The sequence below is a fragment of the Mesocricetus auratus genome, unplaced genomic scaffold, assembly GCF_017639785.1.
Source record: "Mesocricetus auratus isolate SY011 unplaced genomic scaffold, BCM_Maur_2.0 Super-Scaffold_100004, whole genome shotgun sequence".
Lineage (NCBI taxonomy): Eukaryota > Metazoa > Chordata > Mammalia > Rodentia > Cricetidae > Mesocricetus > Mesocricetus auratus.
In genome coordinates, this window is record NW_024429189.1 from 13958205 (window position 1) to 13982567 (window position 24363).

General features: G+C 36.4%; 1 protein-coding gene across 1 annotated transcript in view; it reads left to right on the plus strand.

Moving 5' to 3' along the window:
- The window catches only part of Arhgap15 (Rho GTPase activating protein 15), a 591993-nt gene that overhangs the window by 392481 nt on the left and 175149 nt on the right, over nt 1-24363 (plus strand). Inside the window, exon 11 of the mRNA XM_013112601.3 lies at nt 6959-7036. Coding sequence (XP_012968055.2) covers nt 6959-7036 — 78 coding nt within the window. The remainder of the gene's footprint in view (nt 1-6958; nt 7037-24363) is intronic.

Consider the following 24363-nt stretch of genomic DNA (forward strand, 5'->3'; position numbering starts at 1 on the left):
TATTGATATTTCATGTTCAAACTCAGGTTCTTTCTGGAATTTTTTACCTTAAGAGATTTATGGAATGGCTTCATGATTGGTATAATTCTATAAATTATAGTCATGAATACTATCCTAAAGACCTCAAATTATTTGCTGAGTCAGATATATACATATAAGTAAGTATATAAAAAATGAGTAGCCATACAAGGGATATCATCCTTTGTCTATCATTTCACTTTACCGAGATATTAAATATGGCATACAAATGGCTTCAATCTATACCACATTAGCCATATTGGAACATTTTCCCTCATATTTCCCTGATTCACCTATCATTTTGCAATCCTTAAGTTAAAAGGTACGATTTTAAAGGAAGTTGGCCCAGTAGTCAAAGTGAGACTATGAGTTGCAGGAAATGCATGGAAGTTTTATGCAAAGGCAATCACAATCCACGATCCTTTACAAAGCACAGGAAATGGACGTCAAGAGTGGAGTTTGCATGCACTGCTATCTACATTGCTATACTTCAGCAGTGAAGGCAAGAATCTCTCATTATGAGAAATTGGTGAGATATTTGGCAAGAGCCAAGTACAAACACAAGTGATAGTGTCTAAGGGTAGAGGACGGTGACTTTCCACATGTGGAGGAGGGTGGCTTCTGTTTTCACATAAATATTTAAAAATTTCAGTGGACTTTTCTTCTATTTATGAAGTGCCCAGTATAATTCACACACACACACACACACACACACACACACATATATGCATATATATATGCATATATGTGTGTATATATATATAATGTGTGTATAAAGTGATGTAATAAAAATAGGAAAATGATGAGATAAAAGATTTTTCAATATTTTTTCTCAAACGTCTATCTTTGTCCAGAATATCTATAATACTTTGAATAACTAATCATGCTCCATCCCACCTCCAGGACCCCATATTCTCCAGATACTGTTATATAGGCATGTGAGAAATCCAAATTGTATCACAATTACTGCCACAGATTTTCTCCTTTTGTTTTATGCATTTTAACTCTGGCATGATGTTAGCACCTGTCCTCCCAGCTGCCAAAACAGGACAGTGCTTTTTCAAAGTCTGCAATGGGCAAGAGAGCAAGTATGGTTAATATTAAGAAACGAACATTGCTGGGTGGACATTAAATGCATTTATTTCCTAGTACTGAGGTAAAGGAACAGTGGTGTAGGAAGTGGTGGAGCACTGGCTGGTAACCCTAAACCATCAGGTGGCAAAAAGTTCTGGAAGGTGAGGCTCCTTTTGGTTGCAGAACCTCTGTGTTTGAGACAACCCTCTTCTTTAGGCCCATAGGATGTTTCCGTACATATGTGGAATTTCTGTTTTAAGAAATTTACACCAAATCTGGAATTCACCCCCTCTGTGAAACTAGGTAAATGTTATAAAACAGTGGATTGCTTTTCAATATCACAGGCTCTGTACCATTAAAAGGCAGTTTCTTAATGATCCCATTCCAGTTCAACATGCTTTTAATAACATTTGTTTGTTTGTTTGTTTATTTTGGACATGTGTATGCCTGAGTGCATGCCTGTAGACCACTTTCATGCAGTACCTCTAGAGGCTGGAAGAGGGCCTCATACTCCCCAGACACAAGTTTCAAATAGTTGCAAGAAACCATGTGGGTGCTGGGAATAGAACCCCAGACTTCTACAAGAGTAGCCAGGGTTGTCAACCAGCAAACCTCCAGTCCCATCATTTAGTATTTTTTTTAATTGAGCAAGAAATGTTTGCCTGTTCCACTGTCTGCTTTTTATGTGACTCTCACATAAATACCTAATAGATGAAAAACACTTTCACAAGTGAGTAGTCAAAAAAATATACTAATGAAACTCACAATTACCTTAACCACGAATAAATAAATAAAAGAAGTGAATGAATGTTTGAAGATAATAATTTTGTTATTGCGCTAAGAGAAAAGGCAAATAAGTTTTCAATAATTGTTTCTATCAACTAAGGACCCCAAACATAGATATTAGAAAATAAGACTAATTACAAACACAGAGAGAAACTGAAAATAAAATGCTAATGAAAAAATGAGTGAGAAAACCATCAGTATTAAGGGGGCATTATTAAAAGTATAATGTCAATATATTTCTATAAACACAATAAAAATCATTGATACAAAAAATGAAAATAATGAAATACATATTGAAAAAGGAAACTTTGTTAATAAAATCTCTTGTTGGAAAGCAGGAGTTTAAATGAGTTCACCTGCCCTAAGGTAAATGATAAATAGGTGTTTTATTAGGGAAGATCTCGCATAGAAGATGCAGGCTATGCTCTTCCTATGCTCTCCACAACCCAAGAGAGCACAAGCCCACAGCTCCTCTACCTTTAAAGGGTCATGTCTGCACCTGAAACCATGCCTAAAGGGTGTGGTCACTACTACAAGTTCACTAACAAGATAAGATGGCACTACACTTCATATTAGAGTGTAGTAACACAGCAAATAATTAAAATATTTATAATTTAATCAACCATCATTAACATACCATGAGCCAGTAAAAACACTCATAGCAACATGTGAGAATTGGAAAGAAATTTTTCAACATTAATTATTCAGTCATTATAAAAACCAACTTATATATCTAATTCAAGGTGGTAGCTGCCTCAAAAACATCTGGTTTTTCTCTTCTCAAAAATCCTGGTAAGAAGATGAAAAGGATATGACTGAAGAAAAGAACAGGAGGGAAGGATGGAAGGAAGGGAGGGAAAGAGGGAGGAAGGATGGAAGGGAAGAAGGGAGGGAGGGGAGAGGGAGAGAAACAAGGACAGTGCTGACAACAGAAAGAGTGCCAACAGCACACCAAAAATAGATTCCAAGAGGACAGAAAGCAGATGAGATCACGCATGCGGAGTCATTAAAGTAGAAGGAACAGTATTCTCAGGCAACATAAGTTCTATACAGGGATGTCCTACAGAATATCACAACCTCAAGTCATCATATACAAAAAGCAGAAACTGACAAAAGGTCAGTAAATGGTTAAGGTTTGCAAAACTAAACAAAATTCAGTCCCTCCTTCTCAGCATCCTGCCAGCAATTGTGGCTGAACTACATCTATCCTAGCTTAAGCTTCTCCAGAGGAAGAGGGAACAAGTTTTTAAAATCCCCTACAGCAACACCCAGTGATTTCTGCCAATGGTAAACGTTGTTTTGAAACATAAAAAGTCAGCTGGTGAGGAAGCAAATGATACTTCAGAGAATGTGGTTCTCTTCTGAGAAATCTTTGTAATCCTGTTCATTCCAGTCTGGTTTTCTAAAACAAAAGTGCAATGACTTGGTCTCATCATGTTCCCGCTGTATCCCTTGCATGGCAAGCAAAACCCTCTGTCAGCATTCACTCATATTATTTACTGAAAAGAGGTAACTCTCAAAGTAATTTGTCTCAAACTTCACCAAAGCACAATGTGGGTACCTTGAAGACACCACTCATTTAAAACTCATACCAAGTCTAACTTTATTTCCAAAATGAGTAGTTCCCAATCCAGCAAGGATAATGTGGTCATGAAAAGGATGTCCAAAGCCACCAATTTACATTGGTTTGGTTTGGCAAAACTTTCAAAGTTGGAGTAAAAAGGGAATGACACGTGAATAACTGCAATTCAGATAATGTTCCCAGGATTTTAAGACTGCCATTGAAGCTGATCAGGGGAGAGCTAATCAATTTCGAGAATGCACCTACATAATTTATGATTACTAAACTTCACTGGTAGGTTACACATTATTTTTGAAAAATGCAACGTTCTCCTTTTTAATATATACTTTGTCATTTTCACTCTACTTACAATAAAAAAAAGAAGTCTAATAGGAGGAGGGCAGAACCCACTCAAAGAAGGAGCCACTAAGGTGATTATTATTTGCAAGATGTATGACGTTGATATCTCTGAATTCGAAGGGCTAAGAAGCTGTGCCATGAGATTCATATTGCATCTAAATGTTTCACTCCACTCCCTCTTGCTTTCTGGTTTCTAGCTGAAGCCACAAAACCGTTTCTCAGCTATGACTCAGTCACACAACCACAGCAGTGGCACAGGTCTGAGTTATCCTCTCCATCACCAGCACACCCTGCTTTCTTCCCAAAAGAAAATAGGTTATGAATTTAGGCTGAGACTGCCTTCTTTAAGCACTGCCATACTTTCCGATTGTTCGTATGTAATATATCCAATCCATGCTACCCTTTCAAATGTTTTTGATTATTGGACTATAAAAATATTTCTACAGAAATTTCCAAAAGACAAAGGCAAGTGCTTCTGCTGCTGCAGCTTCAGCTTACACAAGAGAAAAAGAAAGCTTGGGACTCTAAGACATTGCAGTGGTTGAATATCAGTCTACAACACAGAACCACACAGATGCTTAAATATACCTAAAATAATACTATGAGTCTTAGACAAACATGTACTTGTACTTGTACATGTACTTGATTTTATAGTGTATTTAAAAGAGATGTGTATCAAAATGAGACTTAAGGAAAGTTACGATCATACTAAATTGTGTTGGATTTTGTTTTCACTTATCTTTGACATCTCATGAGGGCTCAGCTAATTAACAAACCAAATAAATACAAAGTCCATATATTCATTTTTACCACATACAGACTGACTTTTTACCTTTAATAATTCCCTTAACTGAGACTCCTACTTTGATTCTTTTTGAAGATAAATTGGAACCTTTCATTTAGAGAACATATTTTTCTCTGAATTCCTTTAAAACAATTGCTAGGCTATAGAAAAATCAGGGCAATTTTCATTTGGTCAAACTTTATTTTGGTAGAGAAAGTGAAATTACTTATCACTCTTAGTTCTGAATGACATTTGGCTATATCTAAATCCCAATTCTTCCAAAACAGCCCCAATTGCTGTCCTGAATTTTATTCTATAGATGGTAGGGAGGGAATCACCAATAAAGACTTCAGAAAATTCAAAACCATTATCTACAGCTGTTTATATATTCAGAAAAGACATTTTTGAAAAGAATAGACAACAACGTTCAAATTTTAACTTTTAAAAATATATCATTTTAAAGTTTTCAAATTAAGACAAAATGCCAAGTACTGTCTAATGAAACAATAAAATTTTGTTATATTTGTTAAAATTTGGCCAATAAATCCATTCTTAATTAAACTTTTAACATTCTAAGCTGAAACACATAAGCATAATGTCAACTTGGCCCTGTAGTAAAAGCAGGAATCAAATATTAGAAAAGTTTTGATTATGATTGTCACACTGAAGATGTCAAATTTTCCTTGTACTTTAGGCGAACACAGTAGGTCCCCTAAGTCAGCAGAGGTAGTTTGTACATTGGGAGGAATAATTTGTTTGATGTTTATAAAATGCACTATGTCTTAGGTGACTTTTCTATTTACATATACGTGTCTGACCTCTTCCATTTCTTCACAGCTCATGCTGTGAAGGGAAAGTGTCTCAGTAAAGCATTGTTTATTAGCTTTCTCTGGAACTCCCAACCCATAATAATTAATACATTTGCTTATAGCAGCTTCACTCCACTATTATTGCCACAGGTTACTTAGGTTCGTTACATAGAAACAGTCCAGACCATGAGCAATAGTTGCTCTGCGTTATGTCACCGATTGCATTTTTCTACTGTAAGCTAATGAAGAAATGTTTTACACAACATGCATTTCCTAATTCAAAATATATAAAAGTATAGAAATGGCAAAATAGTGAAAGAATTCATTCATTAAAGATCTTTGTAAAGTCTTTGTTACAAAATAGCATGATTTTCTTCCAATTTATTTAACATTTATTGCCATGAATCACCATAGTTAACAATGACTTGACACCTCCTCCCTGGAGAGGTTGCTGGGATAATGTCCCATGCACTTGGCCAGTAATCTCATTCAGGCTTGTCTGCTTGAGACCCTAAAGACATGAGAGCATGTATACTCTACCTCAAAAACTTATAACATCAACATTTATTGGAGATAATAATAGAACATGAATAATTATTTCTTTTTTTTTTTTTTTTGGTTTTACGAGACAGGGTTTCTCTGTATTGTTTCGGAGGCTGTCGGTCCAGCCTGGCCTCGAACTCACAGAGATCCGCCTGCCTTTGCCTCCCGAGTGCTGGGATTAAAGGTGTGTGCCACCACCGCCCAGCAATAATTATTTCTTTCTATTTCCTCATTTCTTAATAATTCTTCAGACTTGGTTGTGATGATAGATATGATAAGTAAATATGTCAAATACCAAGTAAGTGATTATCCAAGCTCCCTACCAAGATAAGTTATTTTGATGATCAATTCCAAAACTATCTGAAATTAACAAACCAATAGGCTAGGATTTCCTATGTTTTCCTTTTATAATATATTATCTTATTGTGTGAACATCCTAGAAACTAGTCATACATAGATTAACCTTTTTACTATGTAGGTCAAACATTAGGCTAATACATGCCATGTGACAGTGATAACAAGAGGCAGAGAACAGGGTATAATTAGGATGGAGAGAGGAGAAAAAGAGTGAGGGATAGAAGAAGAGCAACAAAAATGAGGATGAAGAGGAAAGAAGAAAACAATTTTCACATGTTTATTTTATTTTTACAAATGAGAGAAGTTACACATAAACACACATACACACATGTGTATACACACACACATACATGGGCAGACACACAAAGTTCTTTTTTTTTTCAAATTTTCTTCCTGTTTGTCTTGAGAATAATTTTAAATATTCCAGGGGTTTTTTTTGATGGTGTTGATGTTGTTGCTCTAATGAATCTTGTGTTTGATGCTGGTTGTCTCAGCACTTTACTATTAAAATTTGGGGATTAAAAATTTTAATATTGCTTTAGTTGAGGTAATAGAAATTTGTCTTCTCTGTGGAGGAGGGGTATTCAACAGACATGTACAATTCAATTCATTATTGTTTGTTAATTTTCTATGTGCTAATTTGAAATATGCTATTATGTTTTTCAGGCCTAGATGTTGATGGAATATATCGAGTTAGTGGCAATCTGGCAACAATACAGAAGTTAAGATTTATTGTCAACCAAGGTAAGTGATTTCTTTACTTCAGACATTTTCAGAAGTCACGTCTCTAGTGATGATCAGACTGCTGTACATGATAAATAGACTATTATTTTTTTTTGAGGAGGGAATGGCAAAGTGCAGAAATTAGGGAATCAGTAAACTGTCATCAGAGAAATAAGTAATAACCAGTGTACCTGGAGATAAATAGAATAAAAAGTCAAAATAACAGCTCTTGTAAAATAAGCAATGAGTAGAATAAACAAAAAAATAGGAAAGCGAAGAATAAACTAAAGAGGAAACAACCCAGTTTTGAATAACTGTTACTAGGTTATAATAGGTATCTGATACGAGTTCACGAAGGAAACAATGGATAAATGATGGAGAATATAAGAACTCAAATCACAAATTTTCAAAAGAAAACCTGAAATATGTGCGTGTCATAATTGAAATACATATCAAAAATTAAGATAAAGTTAATGCCCATTCAGTAGAAACATAATAACACATTACTTTGGGTTCTTACCATCTAATACAGCCTTTGTGCACTGCCTGCTATTTCCATACAAAATTCTACATACAAATATTTACAGCTTTATTCATAATTGGTGAAGTTTGAAGATAGGTTTGCGATGTTTCTCACGAGTTTGATGTCTGCCTACCATTCGCAATGTATGAAGTCTTGGGTCCTAGTCCCAGAAAGGGATTGAAAAAAACTTGAAGATAATAAGAAACATCTCAGTATGTAAATGGATACTGTGGTAAGTTCATATAATGGACTATTACTGTGATAAATGGGCACCACATATTGAGCCATGAGTAGACTTGGAGGAACTTAAAGTGTATATTGCTGAATGAATAAGGCTAAAACCTTCATATGGAAAATGATACAACAACCCAGAAGAACTAAACAGATAGTGAAAGGTTAGTGGTAACAAGAAATCTGAGAGAAGATGTAAGTGAGCACAGAATTTGAGCGCATTAAAGAATTTTGTACGACATCAGCATTGTACATACATGTTAATCATATATTAGCCAATCTCATAAAAATACAACACAGAATGAAGACTAACATAAGCCATGGCTAGCAGTCAACAATAATATATCAACACTGGCTCATCAGTTGTGGCAAAGTTACTTCATTAATACAAAGTGCTAACATTAGGGGAGTCTGTGGGAGATATGAGGAAGTAATTAATGCTCAGCTTTTAAGAGGATCTGAAGCTACTCTTGGAAAGTATATTAATGAAAAAATAAAAATAAGAAAAAATGGGAAGCCTAGATGACCTTAAGTTGATGTTTAAGTAGTTTATAGATTTCATAAAGAGACAAATATGGTGTACACCAGACATCCTCAACATGGTTGTGTCCTTGAAATCTTACTTAAACATTATGGGATCACATTTCTTCTTTTTTTCAGAAAATTAGAGGGATGGAGGGAAGTGCTTTGGAAATATTTGTAAGAATGGAATCAGACAGAAGGCTAGGGAGACAGGTTAGGAGTTCAAGCACTTTCTATTTTTGCAGAAGACTCACATTCTGTTTCCAACACTCACACGACAAACTGCATGTAATTTTAATTTGCAGGGATCCAACAACCTCTTCTAGCCTGCCTAGCTACCAACACACACGGTGCACGTACTTATACTTGAACACCTACACATATGTAAGATGCAAATAATAAAAATAAGACTTAAAAGTATTTTGAAGAATGAAATTAAACAATGTATGTGATGTTTCCCTAGTAATGTGACAGATTCATATTAGTTTTCCTTGAAATTAAACATAGTCAGCAGTGTCTTCAGAAAACTTACAATTCCTCATGATGTTTTACAGCTAGCATCTAGGTAGCCCTGGATCATCTGGTTCTATTACCTGCGGCTTTTTGTTTACAGTTGTGACTATTGCTTCCACAGTGCTAGAGACTGAACCCTGGCTCACACATGTTCACATGTGCTGTAGTACTGAGCTACACAGCTCTGTCTATGATTCATTCTCATGCTATCCTCGCACATTTGCTTACTTCTCTCATTATTTTAACAAATTCTCTTTACTTGCAGTATTGTCCTATCTTCTCTTTCTCATTCTGCACAGCCAAGTTTTCTGAGGCCTAGCTGTGTTTTTGTTTTTGTTCTTTTCACATTTACCCAAGTTGTATATAAGTATCTTCCTGAAGGAAGACTCCTATCTGTCTTCTCTGTGTTCTCCTCACACTCTCGTATCTAAATTTATAATAGTATCTGCCATCTGAAATTCCATCTATGTTAAGATCCACTGTCTTAATACTATTTTTAAAGAAGATGTAATCGAATGTACACAGGGACTTTATACCAAGAAACATTAAGACCTGAAAATCTTGTCCTCGAAAAATAGGACAAAGAGGTTGACACACCTGCTTCTTCAACAAATCTCTCTACAAGATTAAATTAGAATCTTCCTTCCTTTTCTAAAAAAAAGATGAGTTTTGTTGTTTTAAAGATGTGTTTGTGTGTGGGTGTGTGCATGGGAATCCAAGCCAGAGGCGTTGGATCTTCTTGAAGCCGGAGTTTACAGGAAGTTGTGAACCACCCAACATGGATGCTGGGAACCAGACTGAGGTCTGGGTCAGTTCTGCAACCTGTTTTGATGTTATTCATGTTCCTGAACAAGTGCCAGTCTTGAGGCATCCCTGTATTAATTATTCTGGAATATGAATGTATGTGTGTGCATACACTTTCTCTTTCTCTCTCTCTCTCTCTCTCTCTCTCTCTCTCTCTCTCTCTTATTCTCTCTCTACCTCTCTCTATGTCCTCTGTGCTTATGTGTGTTTCTGCATGTGTGCTTCTGTGTGTCCCGGGGGCTTATGTATACATGCCTCTGCATGTGTGTTACTGTGAGTGCTACAGGTAGAGGCATTAAAACTGGTAAGAATTAAACTGTTTTCTAAGCACAGATGGAACAACTCTTTTATGTGTTACTAGTTCATTTGACTACCTGTCACGTAATTCTTGTTTCTAGGAATCTTTGGGGGCTCTGCTTATTGACTAATTTGACTAGACAAACACAGAACTCAACTTTACATTACTTCTTCATACCGGTGCCATAGGTCTAAGTCGTAGCATCCTTATGTACGAAAAATTTGGATGAAATTGCCCAGCATCATTTTTATTCTGTTTATAAGCAGCTAAAATCATTCTTGTAAGATAGCTCATGCTGAAACCATATTCTGATTGGGATTCTAGACAGCTGGGCAACACATTTCTCCTACAAAGAAGAAATCTCAAAACAGAAGCCATGCTAGAAACAAACACTAGCTGCATTTCCTGCCTTTAAAAAATTATGCTCGGCAGTTTGGAAAAGAAAAAAAAACAATCTGCAATGAAAATATGAAATCTATCCATCTCATCTTTTGCAATCCAAACTTTAGCATCCTGGAAGACTTTGTAACTGCTCACGTCTCCATGAATGTTGACAGTGTAAAGCTGGACAGAGGCCTGAGTCGGTATCTGGTAGTATAAATTGTCAGAAAACAGTCTTCTTGTTTTACAGCACTGTGGCACTGTGGGGGTTCAACACAGTCACCACAAGTGATCCTACATGGGGACCTTTGATACTACTAACTCTGTATTCTAGAGCTTTCTAGCTTACCCAACGAGGAACCAGAGAGATGCTCACTAGTTAGAGCACTTGTTACTCTTGCAGAAGACCTAGATTCAATCCCAGCATCATATAGAGGCTCACAACTATTTAGGAGATCCAACCCCCTCTCTTGCTTGTGTGTACCAGAAGGTTATACACATATAAATGCAGGAAAGCACTCATACATATAAAATAAAATTTCAAAACCATATATATACATATATATATCACCCCCTCAAAATTTGATGCTGAGAGTGTTATTTGAATTAATTATCTATATTGATCCAATAATCTTGTTACTATTACATATTTTATTCATCAACAAGAGATCTAAAAGTAATACTAACATAGGAGACACTAACAAGGGGTAATACATGCTTGTATACATGTGAATTGTATGATCGAATAAAATGTTGATGGCATGAATTTCCCACGAAAAGCATACAGAGCTGTGCAAACATCATACATTCATGTTATAATTTCACATAGGACATAAAAGAATTTTTACACCCTCCTTCCATTAGCACATTTTGTCTCCTCTGTGTTCGACTTACAGGATGCCTCTTTTTAAAATGGTTCTAAATATACATTAAAAAAAGAATAACCCTTATCCACTGTTAGACTACACAAATGAAAACTGATTTTGGAGATTTTCAAGAACAGTTGAAATTGCAATTTCTGTGTTTCGCTGACTTTCTTGAATGCTATAATCATCAGCAATTCTAAATACACCAGTTGAATGATTCAATTTGTTTTGGTTTTCTGTTTGACTCACTAAACCAGAAAGAATTAGATGCCCTTATTATACTTCCAGATCAGATGACACACAAGTTAAATTCAAACTGATCACTTTTGAGAAACATTTCCTAATTAAAACTAGTAATGCTGATAATAATTTTATTGTATAGGTAGCTACCATTTTCACAGTTTGCCACATCAGGCCATCCACACAATTCCCTGCATACATATTTAATTTACTCTTCATTTCAACCTCATAGTGAATATAGGTACAATTATCAAGCTTGTTGCTTTCAGTGAGGAAACTGAGGCTCAGTTGTTAATTGATGTACCAAAATAAGGGGCTAGAACTAGGTCCCAGATGTCTGTGTTGCCAAGAAGCTGCATTCCCCATGCACTGATACTTTATTGCATCCTTCTTATAGAAACAAGAAGTGTCTTTTCATGCTGTGTGTGTGTTTGCACTTCCCTGTTTTCACTCTCCTTCTCAGCATCGGTTATTGGTCCTACTATTCAGTTTGACTAAAACTATTCAAGAATGGGGATGTTTGGGGAAACAGCGCAGGCATGAGGAATCCTGGCACCTCGAATCCCTGTAAGGTTTATGATTCTCTGTGTGGATCAAGAAACACTTTGTAGCTTGCAGAAAGGCATTGCAGATTTTTGACTTGCTAGGCTATTGGTGCATTAGTGAGCAGTATTCTGCCTTGTTTGTTGAATATGGTGACAGCTTTCAGTGACATTTTGCTGATGCAACTCTTCTGGTTTATATGGGCATCCCCAAAGAAAACTGGTGCATGACCTTAGATGTCAACCTGTCATCAGCTGTGTCATCGTGTTGATTCTTCTGCATGATCTGTGACCTCCTGGTAGCTTTCCAGCAAGGGTGCACATTTGCAAAAGACAGACTTCAACACAGAGGATGCTCTGTGACTGTCTTAAGGACTTTTGACAGTGGGTCTTGGAAATCCCACCAGACTTCCTCAAACTGCCGTCTACATATATTGCCCCAAATCCAATCAAGCCATGACTTTCTTTGGTTTTACTTAGATGTCTTCTGGGTTCCCTCTTTATATAAGAGACAGGAGATTTTGGCATCCTCTCTGGAAAATGCCACATATGAAGCTTACCCAATCCCTGAGCCAATGGGATAGCTATAAAGTACTTGTGGAGAGAGGAAACTGGGGATTTTCAGGATCAGTGTTTTATGATACACAGTAACAAATTTCCCCTGCAAGTGTTTGCCTGGAATTGGAGGGAACAGCTTCTAACCATGATTTTAGAATTGATTTCCAGAGAAATACAGACAAGAGACATCTTATTCACATTTTTACTACAGGTGATCAAAATATATACATTACATAAATCTACATGGGCAAGAATCTTCTATGTGCACACACACACACACATGTGTTTGTTGTTTTTAGTAGAATTAGGTATTTTTAATTTGTAGCCTTGTACTTTCCCTATATATATTCACAAAGATGATACTGGCCGATAAGACATTCTAAATGTTTGTTGAAAGGAATAGCTTTGCTTACTTTGAACTTGCTAGTCATAGGTCAACCACACTGAAAATATACCATTAGAAAAACAATTTTGTGTTAGCAATTATACCTAAACTACTTTTCTACAGCTTTGCGTCTTAAAGCAATGTACAAGCTTTAGTGGCTGTCCCTCTGCATCTCATACCATTTGCAGCATCAAGATCGAATAAGCGAAAGGAAAAGTGGCAAAGAATGTAGACAATTGGTTGTTCCATCTGGAAATAAGCAACTGGATGAAAGAAAAAAGGATTTTGAAAAGGATTTACAACTTCTAGTTGTGTTCTTATGAAATAGTCCTTGTATAAAATCCATTCATTTTTCTATTAAGTAAGTCTATGTTGCTCTCTGGTTAATTTTAAAATGAGTATTTCCTTAAACCTACTTCATTTTCTTTGACAACCAAAGCTCTAACCAAACAAACTGTGCTATTTGCTTTATCCTATTTTGTAGAATGAGTTTCTTTGTTTTGTTGTTGTTGTTGGTGGTGGTGGTGGTGTGTGTGTTTGTGTGTGTGTGTGTGTGTGTGTGTGTGTGTGTGTTTAAGGTGTACCTTTTGGCTTCCATGTGATGAGATTTTTTAAACAATGATTTATTTTTCCCTTAAAGCAAGAAGGATCACTTGATCATAAGACGGGTAAACTCTAACATTGTTCAGGACTTGAGAAACATCCTTAGACCTCATTTTTGAGATATACTGTGCCTGAGAGCGCAAAGGCAATTGATGGTGGAACTCATGTAGCTGCTTAGGGAAGCACATTGACAGCAGTAAACTTCATATTTCTGAACACATAGGTCAAAACAATAAGCTATAATTACTAGTTACTGCATTTTACCATTTTTCCAGTCACAAGCTTAGGTGTCCTTCCCCATTTTTAAGATACAAAATTCTGGCCACTAAACTTAAAAGTAAAATTATACACCTATTGTGTATAATTCACTATGAAATGGGCAATAAAAGCTGACCTAAAGCTGTAATTGAAGCAGTTAAAGGCAGAGGTGGTCAAGTGGGAAAGGCACACCAGATAAGAGTTCAAGGATCTTCCTTTTGTCTGAGCTATTCTGTCTTCAAGTCTGAAAGGATCTGTTTTGATCACTTTGAATCACAGACTCCTCAATTCCAAAATAGGAATTAATATTTTTAAAAGTGAGCAAATTAAAAACCTAATCAGTCAACTTATAATTACTATTTACTATCAAGAAGATAGATAAAATGAGTATTAGTTTTCTTAGTAATACTGTATGACCAAATATTAATAATCAAATATGGTTCTGTTATCTACAGGATGGAATTTTCTTTGATGATAATTAGAGTTGTTTTCTAGAAAGAGAAGTCCAATACTGAGCTTGGTTTTATCCAAAGTTTTATCCCATTACTAGAAAAATTCATGGGCTTTGGAATTCCTGGACATAAAAAGAAACATAATTTCCTTTTACCAATGAATTTGCAATACAGAGAGTAGGTGGAGTTTATGAAAATTTTTACCCGCAAATTCAGTTTGGGTTTTCCATGGACATTGGCTACTGAATCTAGAAATCAAATCACAGTTATTTAACTGCCAAACCTCAAGAACCCACTAGGAAATTTGTAAGCTCTATCATCATCATCATCAGAAACTATCACCACCTTGATAATTAATAAGCAGCTCTTAAAAGTTTGCTAGAAAAACATACCAAGCTTCCTCCTACCATAATCACACTGCACACACAGCACTGTTTCCCTCCATTCTGACTCCATTGTAGAGATGTACTGCTGTCTGACAAGATCAGATCAGCTGCTTAAACCAATACTAATTGATTATCTCACTGTTTCTGTGAGCCAGAAGTTTGGACACAGTTTTACTGAATGCTCTGCAGTCAAGGTGTTAGCCAGGAGTGGATTCTCATCTGGCAACTTGCCTGGGGATGGGTTCATATGGTCTTTGGCAAGATTGAGTTTCTGGAAGGTTGTTGGCCTGAAGGCCTCAGTTTATCAGTGGTTATGGGCCTGAGATGGCACGGACCTTTCTATAGGCCAATAATAAAATGGCAGCTTCTGTCATCAGAGAAGTATGGATGGGAAGACAGAAACTAGAATTCTGAGTAATGGAATCTTAAAGTGCATGTCTCATTTCTTTTGCCACATTCTGTTGGCTAGATGAAAGTGGCTGTGCCTACTCATACCCCAGGAGGCACAATCCCCAGGAAGGGAAAATAGTTGTGTGGGACATCTTTGAGTTTTTGTTACTAGAGTCAAGTAATGGAACTTTACAAAAATAAAGATCTTGGAGGCAGTCATAGAAGCTCCTATTTAAACTCAGGTTGCTCCTATAAATATATATATTTGAAAAGGGGGGAGTTCTTAGCCAGGTCTGGGAAACTCCACCATAGTATCTGGCTGACTCTGTTTTGTCTTTCCAGAGAAATGCAACTTATCTAAACCATATGATATACAATATTTGAAATTTAAGAGAGTAGGAAATAGATCATTAACCACTTTTTTGTTAACCAGTTTTCTAATTCATGGAAACTTTCTCTTGTATTGTTGACTAATAGAATTCACTACCACTTATAAACTGAATTATTGTATAATTTTAAAATGCTGTGAATGTAGTATATACATGGTTAAAATTACTGATAGTTTTCGTTACTACAATGATTTTCCAGTACTTTGCACTCTGAAATAAGTGAAAAGGAAAGATGTCTTGCCTAAAGGGTCTCTAACAAAACTAAAGAGTGAATAACATTGAAAAGCTTAATAGAATTAGTTCAGTGCCAAGGATAGCCATCCTTTAACTGAACATTTACTAGATAGCATGTTCTCAAAGGCAAATGTATCTGTGTCCGTCATTGTTCCCATGAGAAACCTGTATGTTAGAAGTTTAAAGTACCTTCCTAAAGCTACAAAGATTATATATAACAGAGATCCAAAATGATCCATTTACAACTTCCTGCAAAGCATACATTATAAAATTGTTGTATTCAATTTATCATTATAGACCCAAAAGTATTTTCTTCTTTTGGCCGTCAAGAGAAAAACCTACTTCTTGTCATTATAACATATTTTCCTGGTATCCAGCTAATAGGATCCATTTATAAGGGAAAAGCCTATTTGAAATCTCTCCAGTAAACAATTTCTATCTGCCTGTGAGTTCATCAAGCTACAATCTTGATTCATCTGTTTTACCTTCAGTACAAAGGGTCACCTGTTATTTTGTATTCACTAAATAAAATTTTGTTCCTACAGAAGCAACTGAGCAAGCTATGGTTTGTTAGTATAAATAAACTTTACATCACACAGGTATTAAATAATCTCATTGATTCCACTTCTCATGTTTCTCAGTAATAAAAACCAATCCTATGGTATCATCTGTTTCTGTTTTCTCCCAGAAGTCTTTATAGTTGCATTCAGTTTTTCATGACTAACATAAACAAGAAATTGAAATGAATGTTGGATAACCCCACATCCCCATCTAACTTGACTGACTTCACATAACTGATTGTCCATTAACACAACATGGTATTAACAGTTGAATACAACAGATATGTGGTACCAGAAGTAGAGCCTGGCTTGCCATATTGACCTCCCAAATGCTGGAAATGATGAGTTAGCTGGGTAAAAAGCAATTGGAGTATAGTGCTCCTGTTAGCTAACCCTGACATCCTGATTTTTGAATGCCTTGTTTTTGTTTTCACACAGGAAATCCCTGTTGTTAGTAATTACAGCTTTAATAACTCCTGTATTTATACATCATCCCTCTACAAGGTACCCCATATACTTTAGTAACATTTTCTGACAAATGTGTCGTATGGAAAGAAGCACTCTCCTCTTCAAAGCCGGTTCAGAAATGGTAACTAACAGTTGCAGGGTCAGCGGAGAGACGTTTTCATGCACAGTCTAAGGATTTGTACGAAGTTCGGAAGATGCAGGGCTCAATACAAGATAGGAAGTAAGGTCCAAATGACAGAATTACACTTTTAATATAAAAGACCATTCTCTTTCACGCTCTCATATCAGTGAGCACCCTGGATGAGGAGTGACAGGTAAGTCACTCAGTTTCCCTCTGTGTTGGAGGCCCAGGAACAAATTCATTTATATGAAACTAAGAGGTGAGGTCTCTGAAATTGAATATTTATGTCATCCCCTTGACAGGCACTTAAGGAGTTCCTACTAATGAAGGCATTATATAAGATGCTAGAAATACATCAATAAATGTAACAAGAGACATTCCCTAGGTCACAGAACCTCCATGTGCGCGGACATTCCAATCTGTTGGCCAAGAAGATAGGCATAAAATAGAAACTACTAGGCTCTGGGGGCCTGCCAAATTCTTGCCCTTTCTTCTCCTTACATAGGATCAGGGATTGGTGGCACTTGTGTTTTATACTAGGTTACCATCTTTTCTTTTACTCTGGTCCATCCCTTTCTCCTACATTCTTCCTGAGTGCACCACTTCCCTTCTTGTTATTATCCCCGCCTATTCTCATCGCATTCTGGCAACTGTAAATGGCTACATCGTTCCTGGTTCTGTGGCTGACTTATGAGAATCATGTTCCTTCAGTCTTAGGGCTTGCAAATATATATGTTATTATATTGCAACAGCAGATGTGTCCTGAGAAAGAGGCACACCATCATAGGTTTTGCTGAGAGAAAATTCACCTTATGATTTTTGGAATGCATCTCAACAGGAAGTTGCTATTTTTGCTGCTATATCCCCATAGTGCTCTTTAACTGTAGACCACTGCTGAATGTGGTCCATTCCATATTCTTTCTGTTTCTCTCACACTTGTCTAGATGATCTCCATTATGCTGGTCATGTTCCATGCTTATTGTAAGTTCCCAATAAAATCATGCTGTCACTTGCCAAAATGTTTGGCATTCTATTTCCACCAGAGATCTCCCTGGATTAAAATCAGGATCAGTAACCTCCCAAATCATGGAAGAATCAAGTGTGGCTTCTGAGCTAGTTAGCACTCCTGAGCCCCTGACAAGGCTAAGACTGTATATTTTACTGAGCTCACTTTGCCCATCCTCATATATACCCAGTTTCCTATTACTTTTCCCTCTCCCTCCTACTTTACTCTCTGCTCTGCATTAACATAAAGAGTTCCCCCACACACCCAACAGGGTCTGTTCAAAGTGTCCAAGGTGATTTTTTTTGCTAGAACTAACAATTTTACACAACCTACAATTTTGTGGGAAGAGAATCTCAGTTGAGGAATTATGTAGATCAAATTATTCTGAGAGCAAGAGCATGGGTGGTTGTCTCATTATTGATATAGGAGGGCCCAGAAGGCTATGGGCATCAGCATTTCCTAGCCAGATGTTACTAAACTGTGTAAGAAAGCTTCCTAAGCATAAGTCTACCTTCTAGCCAGAAAGCCACACCTTCCCCCACTTCTGTGGTTGTGAAGTCAGTTCATCTATATGAGGTAATGCTGAATAGAAGAGAAAGTAGGGTGGCCTTCAACTTCCTGCTTGATTTCCCTCAATGACCTGAAATTGTAAATCAAATGAGCCCTTTAGGCTCTAAAGCTGTTTTATGTTGTTGTTGTTGGTGGTGGTGGTGGTCATTTTTGTTTTTGTTTTTTGGGTCATAGTATTTGTTCAGCAACACAACTGAAACTATAAGAGTGATAGTGTTCCAGACTGACAAAATAGATCATGTCCTCTCCTATTTCCAGGAAGCATGTAGTCAGGGATCTCATGTAATCAGGTCAGTGGTGAGGATTCTAAGTCATCATGAAAGTTATTTTTGCCAGGTAAAATTAACTCACTTCAAATCACAGCATTTCCACAGCCATCTTTCCTGAAATTTTGTTTCTGGCCCTCAAACTATTCTGTCTCTCTTGTGTCTATTGATTCTTACTTCTAGATGAATACAGTTCACGTAGACTCTACATCAAAGTACAGTATCTGCTAGCATTACCTTTAGTGCTAATCTAGTAGCTCAAAACAAAACAAAACAAAATCCCTCCATCTTGAAATGTTAACATGCAACGAACTATAACCAAAAGGCAAAAAGCCAAAGAGAACCTTTGTTACACTTCAAATACAGTAAGACTTACCTGCTTAACTGAGTTCACACCTGCAAGTGATGCAGATGGATATTTGTAAAATTTATCTTTTTATCTGTTTCTCCACTTATATCACTCAGTGTTTGTGGAAGAAATAATAGTCAAGTATTTGTCATTTGGATAGGATGACAAAGGGAAGAGCTGGCTACAATGCATCTTCTTGGCATAAAAGTTTGCCACTGCTACTGATGAACTTTTCAAATATTAATATTCATGCTTACTCCAAAAGAAAGATGCCTTGAAGCAAAACTCCTCCTTTCTTATCTGCTGAAAGCAATGTGTTCCCATCCTTTACAGAATGGTTGAAGTAGGCTTTTAAATGGTTTAAAGTTTCAAGGACTTTTCTCCATTGTTTATTCTTCTAGAGAAAGGGGATTTGTAAAATCACATCCCCTAATGGCCCCTCTGCTGGAGAATAGAACGACCCCAAACATGTTCCACTGTAGGAAAATCAAAAATAACATGGAAACTCCAAATATGTTAGCCTATTGAGAATATTTATTAACTAAATAATTTAATAATGAAGAAAATGCCTACTTGATTAATTGTTACAGAGTAAAAATTACAATAAAACTGTCTTGATCAGTGCTTTGCAGAAGCGCCATTACTGTCTGTGCGGTTGTTTAACAAGGATTTAATTGGAAAGATAAGTGAATGCACATTTAAAAGTATTGTTAATTTGCTTTATAATCACCCCATCCTTCACAGTATTGACAGCACAAGGCACAAACCCCTTTCTGTTTAACAAGTATTATTTTCCATATGTGCACAATAAATTCTGAAACAGTAATTGGAAATTTTATGGGTTCCAACATACCTAGTGCAGCGGGTTTTGAGGTACACTTTCTATATAAAATGTAACCCAGTTTTAATTCTTGGAAACAAGTGATAAATCTTTATCACTTGACCCCCATCCATAATAGATCAGAATTCATTTTGCTCGTTTCTTTTCAAAGAAAAGAGTTCATTCTAGTAGTTTTATCTAATAAAATTAAGGTTGAGATGAAGGTGCAATTAGATTACTTTTAGTCAGTGATTATATTACATATTACTTTCCTCAAAATGCTTGGAAGCATGGAATAAGCTAGCCATGGTGCTTTATAGACTGTGACTCCAACAAAAACACCTGGATCTGAATGTAGTTGCATTTAAACCCACTGAAGGGAACAAGAAAGCAGTCAAGTGCATCATTGGATGGTGCCCATCCCTGCAGCAACACAGACAAACAGGGATTCACCTTCCTGAGAATCTCATCAGTATGACTTACAAATTATTCCTGAGCTTTCTGAACTACAAGGAATTCTAAATGCCTGGCAACAGGGATCATTTTTTTAGTTCGTTACTAAATGCCTGACTCCAATCATACTTTGGAAGCTGGTCATTTGCCTCATCCAGTGGAGGAAAACTATGCAAAACTGTCTAGTGTACTGGCTGACCCTGAACACATCCTAATTCCTAGGTACTATTTCAAAGAAGAAGAGAAGGCAAGTATCAGGTTTTTCTTGAAAATGGTGGACTATAATGGAAGCCTTGCGCTCCCAGCTTCCCAAATATGTCGAGTAGGAGTGCACCCCTTTTTTTCATGTCAAGAACCTAAAACTATGGGAAGATCCTTATTGATCCCATAACTATGGCTGCCTCTTGTTAGAAGTGGTAGAAATTCTTAATTTTAAATGTTTTTTGTGGCAGTGGTTGTCGTCTGGTTTTATTTATGTAGAAAGGAATCATTTTAACTGTCAAAGCTTAGAGATTCTGAATGCTTTTTCTTAGAAAATGTTTCTATATAAATGCCTTGCTCTCAGATAATTTGGCTATGCCTCTGAGATTTCCCAATAAACAGGATATCCAGCAATTAATATTAATCCACATGTCACAGGGTTCTTTCTTCATTTCTCCATGTGACTTGTGTTTTTTTACTTCTTTAGTCAAAATCCTCATGTGCTGTATTCTTGTTCTCTAAGTGTGTATATACTTTTGTGTGGTGAAAACCATACTATATACACATATGAATATCCTTTAAATATTACTTTTATGTCTTCTTGAAATTTCTCCATTGAGCTGTGGATTTTACAACCATTTGTCTTGGGTGAAAATGTGTTTGGGCCCAAGTGCGTTCCATGTCCATTTCAACTAGACGGAGCTGAGACTGGTCAATAACAAAATGTCCAGCAGTCCTTTAATTAGCTGAAATGAAGAAAATGTAATGTTTGCTAAGAGAACCAGGATGCTGAGAAGGGGGAGACTATATGTTTCTGTGCCTTCCTGCATATGAGGGAGCCACAGGGTGCAGGAAGGAGATGAGGCTTTTTATGCTCCGGTAGGGGGAGCTTTCTTTTCCCTACTGTACAAGCAGCATGGTGCATGTGTTTAAATATGCCATCCTGAAATGCAGACTTTTCATTTTCATTTTGCAAGTGGGAAATTTCACTATGTGATGGGCACATTACTCTTCTTAGCGACACATTTTGTGCAAACTCATTTGGGAAAGAATAGGAAATTTAGAATACTGCCTTCATATTTCTTCTGGAAATGTTAGCCTGAATCCATTATTTCCAAACCTGATGAGGATTACAGTTCATTTGTATTTCACAGCAACCCATATTGTATTCTGTTTTGTGAAGTAAATAAGAGATGATGCTGTTCTAATAGTGCTTGGGATTTGCTTTCCATATGAATAGTTTTATTTGAGGGGGGGCAAGAGGAAAGGAAAAGGAAGCAAAGACTGAAATAGATGATTTAGCCTTCACTAGATGGAGCGTGTTATTCTGACAAAGAAATGCCCTGAATTATTTTTATAGATAATTTAAACTGGAGGAGGTAGGATTAAGAACTTACTTAGGTCACTGAGCATATACATATTCAAGTGACATTATAAAAAGCACTGTTTGGTAACACCCAAATCTCTCTCTATTTAACTTCATTTAAAATACTTGTGGACTAACCTGATTTGATGGCCGAGTAGGTGGGTGTTATGTGCCACCAAAAGGAGTTTTCTTGAACATGATTCCCAACCAGTGTTCCACTGTGCCTGACAGAATTAGAAATCAGTTCTTTTTGCTCAAAACCAAGAAGGGCAAATGCTTTCACCTATTATATCATAGGTGGGTTAATTGTGACTGACCATAATGTTGTGTTATGGAGGCTATTGCAGTGTCATCATCATAAATAACAAGAAAGAGTTCAGTGATTTACCCATGGTAGATGGCATGGGCATAATCTTTTAAACAGAAATTTCAGAGAGTCACAATGGATATGATACATAGTTTCTATTCCTGTGTTACAGTGCTAAATTAATAAAACTGACTCTTGTGAGGAAGCAGCTATGTACTGTGTACTCTTTGTGAAGGCATGAATAGGTCTTCTTTTCAGCCAGGATAACACACAGACCACTGAGGAAACTGTCAGAGGAAGATGGCAAACAAGTATTTTGGAGGAGTCAGAAGAGGTGAAGGTCTTATGACAAAGGATGAAGAATTCAGAAGTACTAAGAACTTTAAGGGAAAAATAAAAAGCCTTGATTTTAGCATGTAGTTGGAAGAGGAAGTCATATCTTAACCATTGTACCAGAGCCAAGTCTGCTTTACCCACTAACAGAATTCTTCTTTGGCATTAGGTATAACTAGACTATTTTGGTCGAGTCCCATTCATTATGCAAATCACATATTTAGTTCATTCTCATTGGCATAAAATTTTTCAAAATTATTTTCCATAGAAAAAAATCCCCTGCCCCTTAATGATTTTGGCTGATAATTGCGAACATTATTTTTCTGTCCATAAATTTCTCCTCAAATTTGCACTACAACTAAGCTTTCTAAATGGAAGAATTTTTAAAAATCATCTCTGATAGGAAAAAAACTAAAATACAATCTTAGTAAACTTTTTTTTCCACACATTAACTTCACTTGCTTTGGAAATAAACTGAAGAACTTTGTAAGATAATTGGTAACTTTCAACATTCTCTCAGCTTAAAAACAATAAACTTCAATGGAGAATAAAAAAAAATGTGTTTTTAGTGTATGCATTGGGTCTTCCAACCTATAAAAATTCTAAAGCTAAAATAATCATCACTATTAGAGCACTTGTTAGTAGTAAATAAGACATACACGTGATTATTTAGAAATATTCCATGGGACACAAAGCTAATGAGCGTAAACCAAAACAAAAATGAATATACTTTTATGTGCCTAAAAATTAAAGAAGTTATCAACTTTAAACACAACTAATCTCTAGCATGAAAAGCATTGTCAGAACATTAACTCTGTCTCTCACCTCTTCTTGTCTCCATATTAGATCTGTTCTCAACTCTACAGGATGGGAAAATGACCACCTACAGCTCTGAGTCATACTCCCTGCCTCTAGTCCACCCACAATCTCTTTTCCCAAAATACCTGACTGTATAAGACAAATAGGGTCATTAGTCAATCCCCAAATCAACCACTGTAATTAAGCTGATTGCGTTTACCAAGGTACCAATGTACCAAGGTTCACACCTAGAGACTGAGGTCTCAACTCATCTACAGGCATACATCGGATCAAGGGTGTGGTGTTTGTCCAGAGAAATACAGTATCCCAGCAGCAAGATGCTTCCCACAACTGGTCTTTCACAGTTTTTTGATGAGTATAGTACCACATTTCAGGTACTGATAAATAAAGGAGAGATGAAGCATCACCAAAGCAACTCTTTATTTGCAAACAGGTTTTTTAAATGCTTAAAATTTACTGAGCAAATAAATTTTGCATTTTTAAACATGCAGTAAAATTGCTTGAGGGTTTGATATACTCATACCTTGCTGTGACTGATTTGTTTAGGAAAGATATAATTATGTCTAAGTTACATTGGATTGAATTGGTCAGATACACAAGTGTGGACCCTCCCATGTCCCGAATCATCTATTATTATGTAATATTTGAGTTGTTTTAGGGGAAATTTCCATATGCTTTCGGTCTTTTAAGCAATCGCCACTTATGCCAAGCATATGATGGCATGTGAGCATCATTAGACAAAGATACAGAGAATTGCAACTGAGAACATGAAATAGAAGGCTCTTGGCCTGGCACAGAAATGGCAAATGTTGAGGAATCAGGATAATTATGTAGAATTATGTAGCTGAAAATATGATTAGCAGAGGTAGTCCAGAAATCCAACAATAGTATTGAGATCTTGGATACGTGTTGGCTTTCCTTACATCCCTTGTGATTTTTGGGACATAAAGAAACATCAGTTTTTGGTCAGTGTTTTGGTTGATTGGTCCAGAGATTTGTCTAGGAAAAAAAAAATGAGCCTTCGTGTGAGAAGAAAAAGCTGTTTGCTATTTTTGTTATATCAGAGACACACGACGAAGCATTCAAATATAGTGCAAATAATTGAAAACTGATGTACCCAGCTGTTCAAAAAGT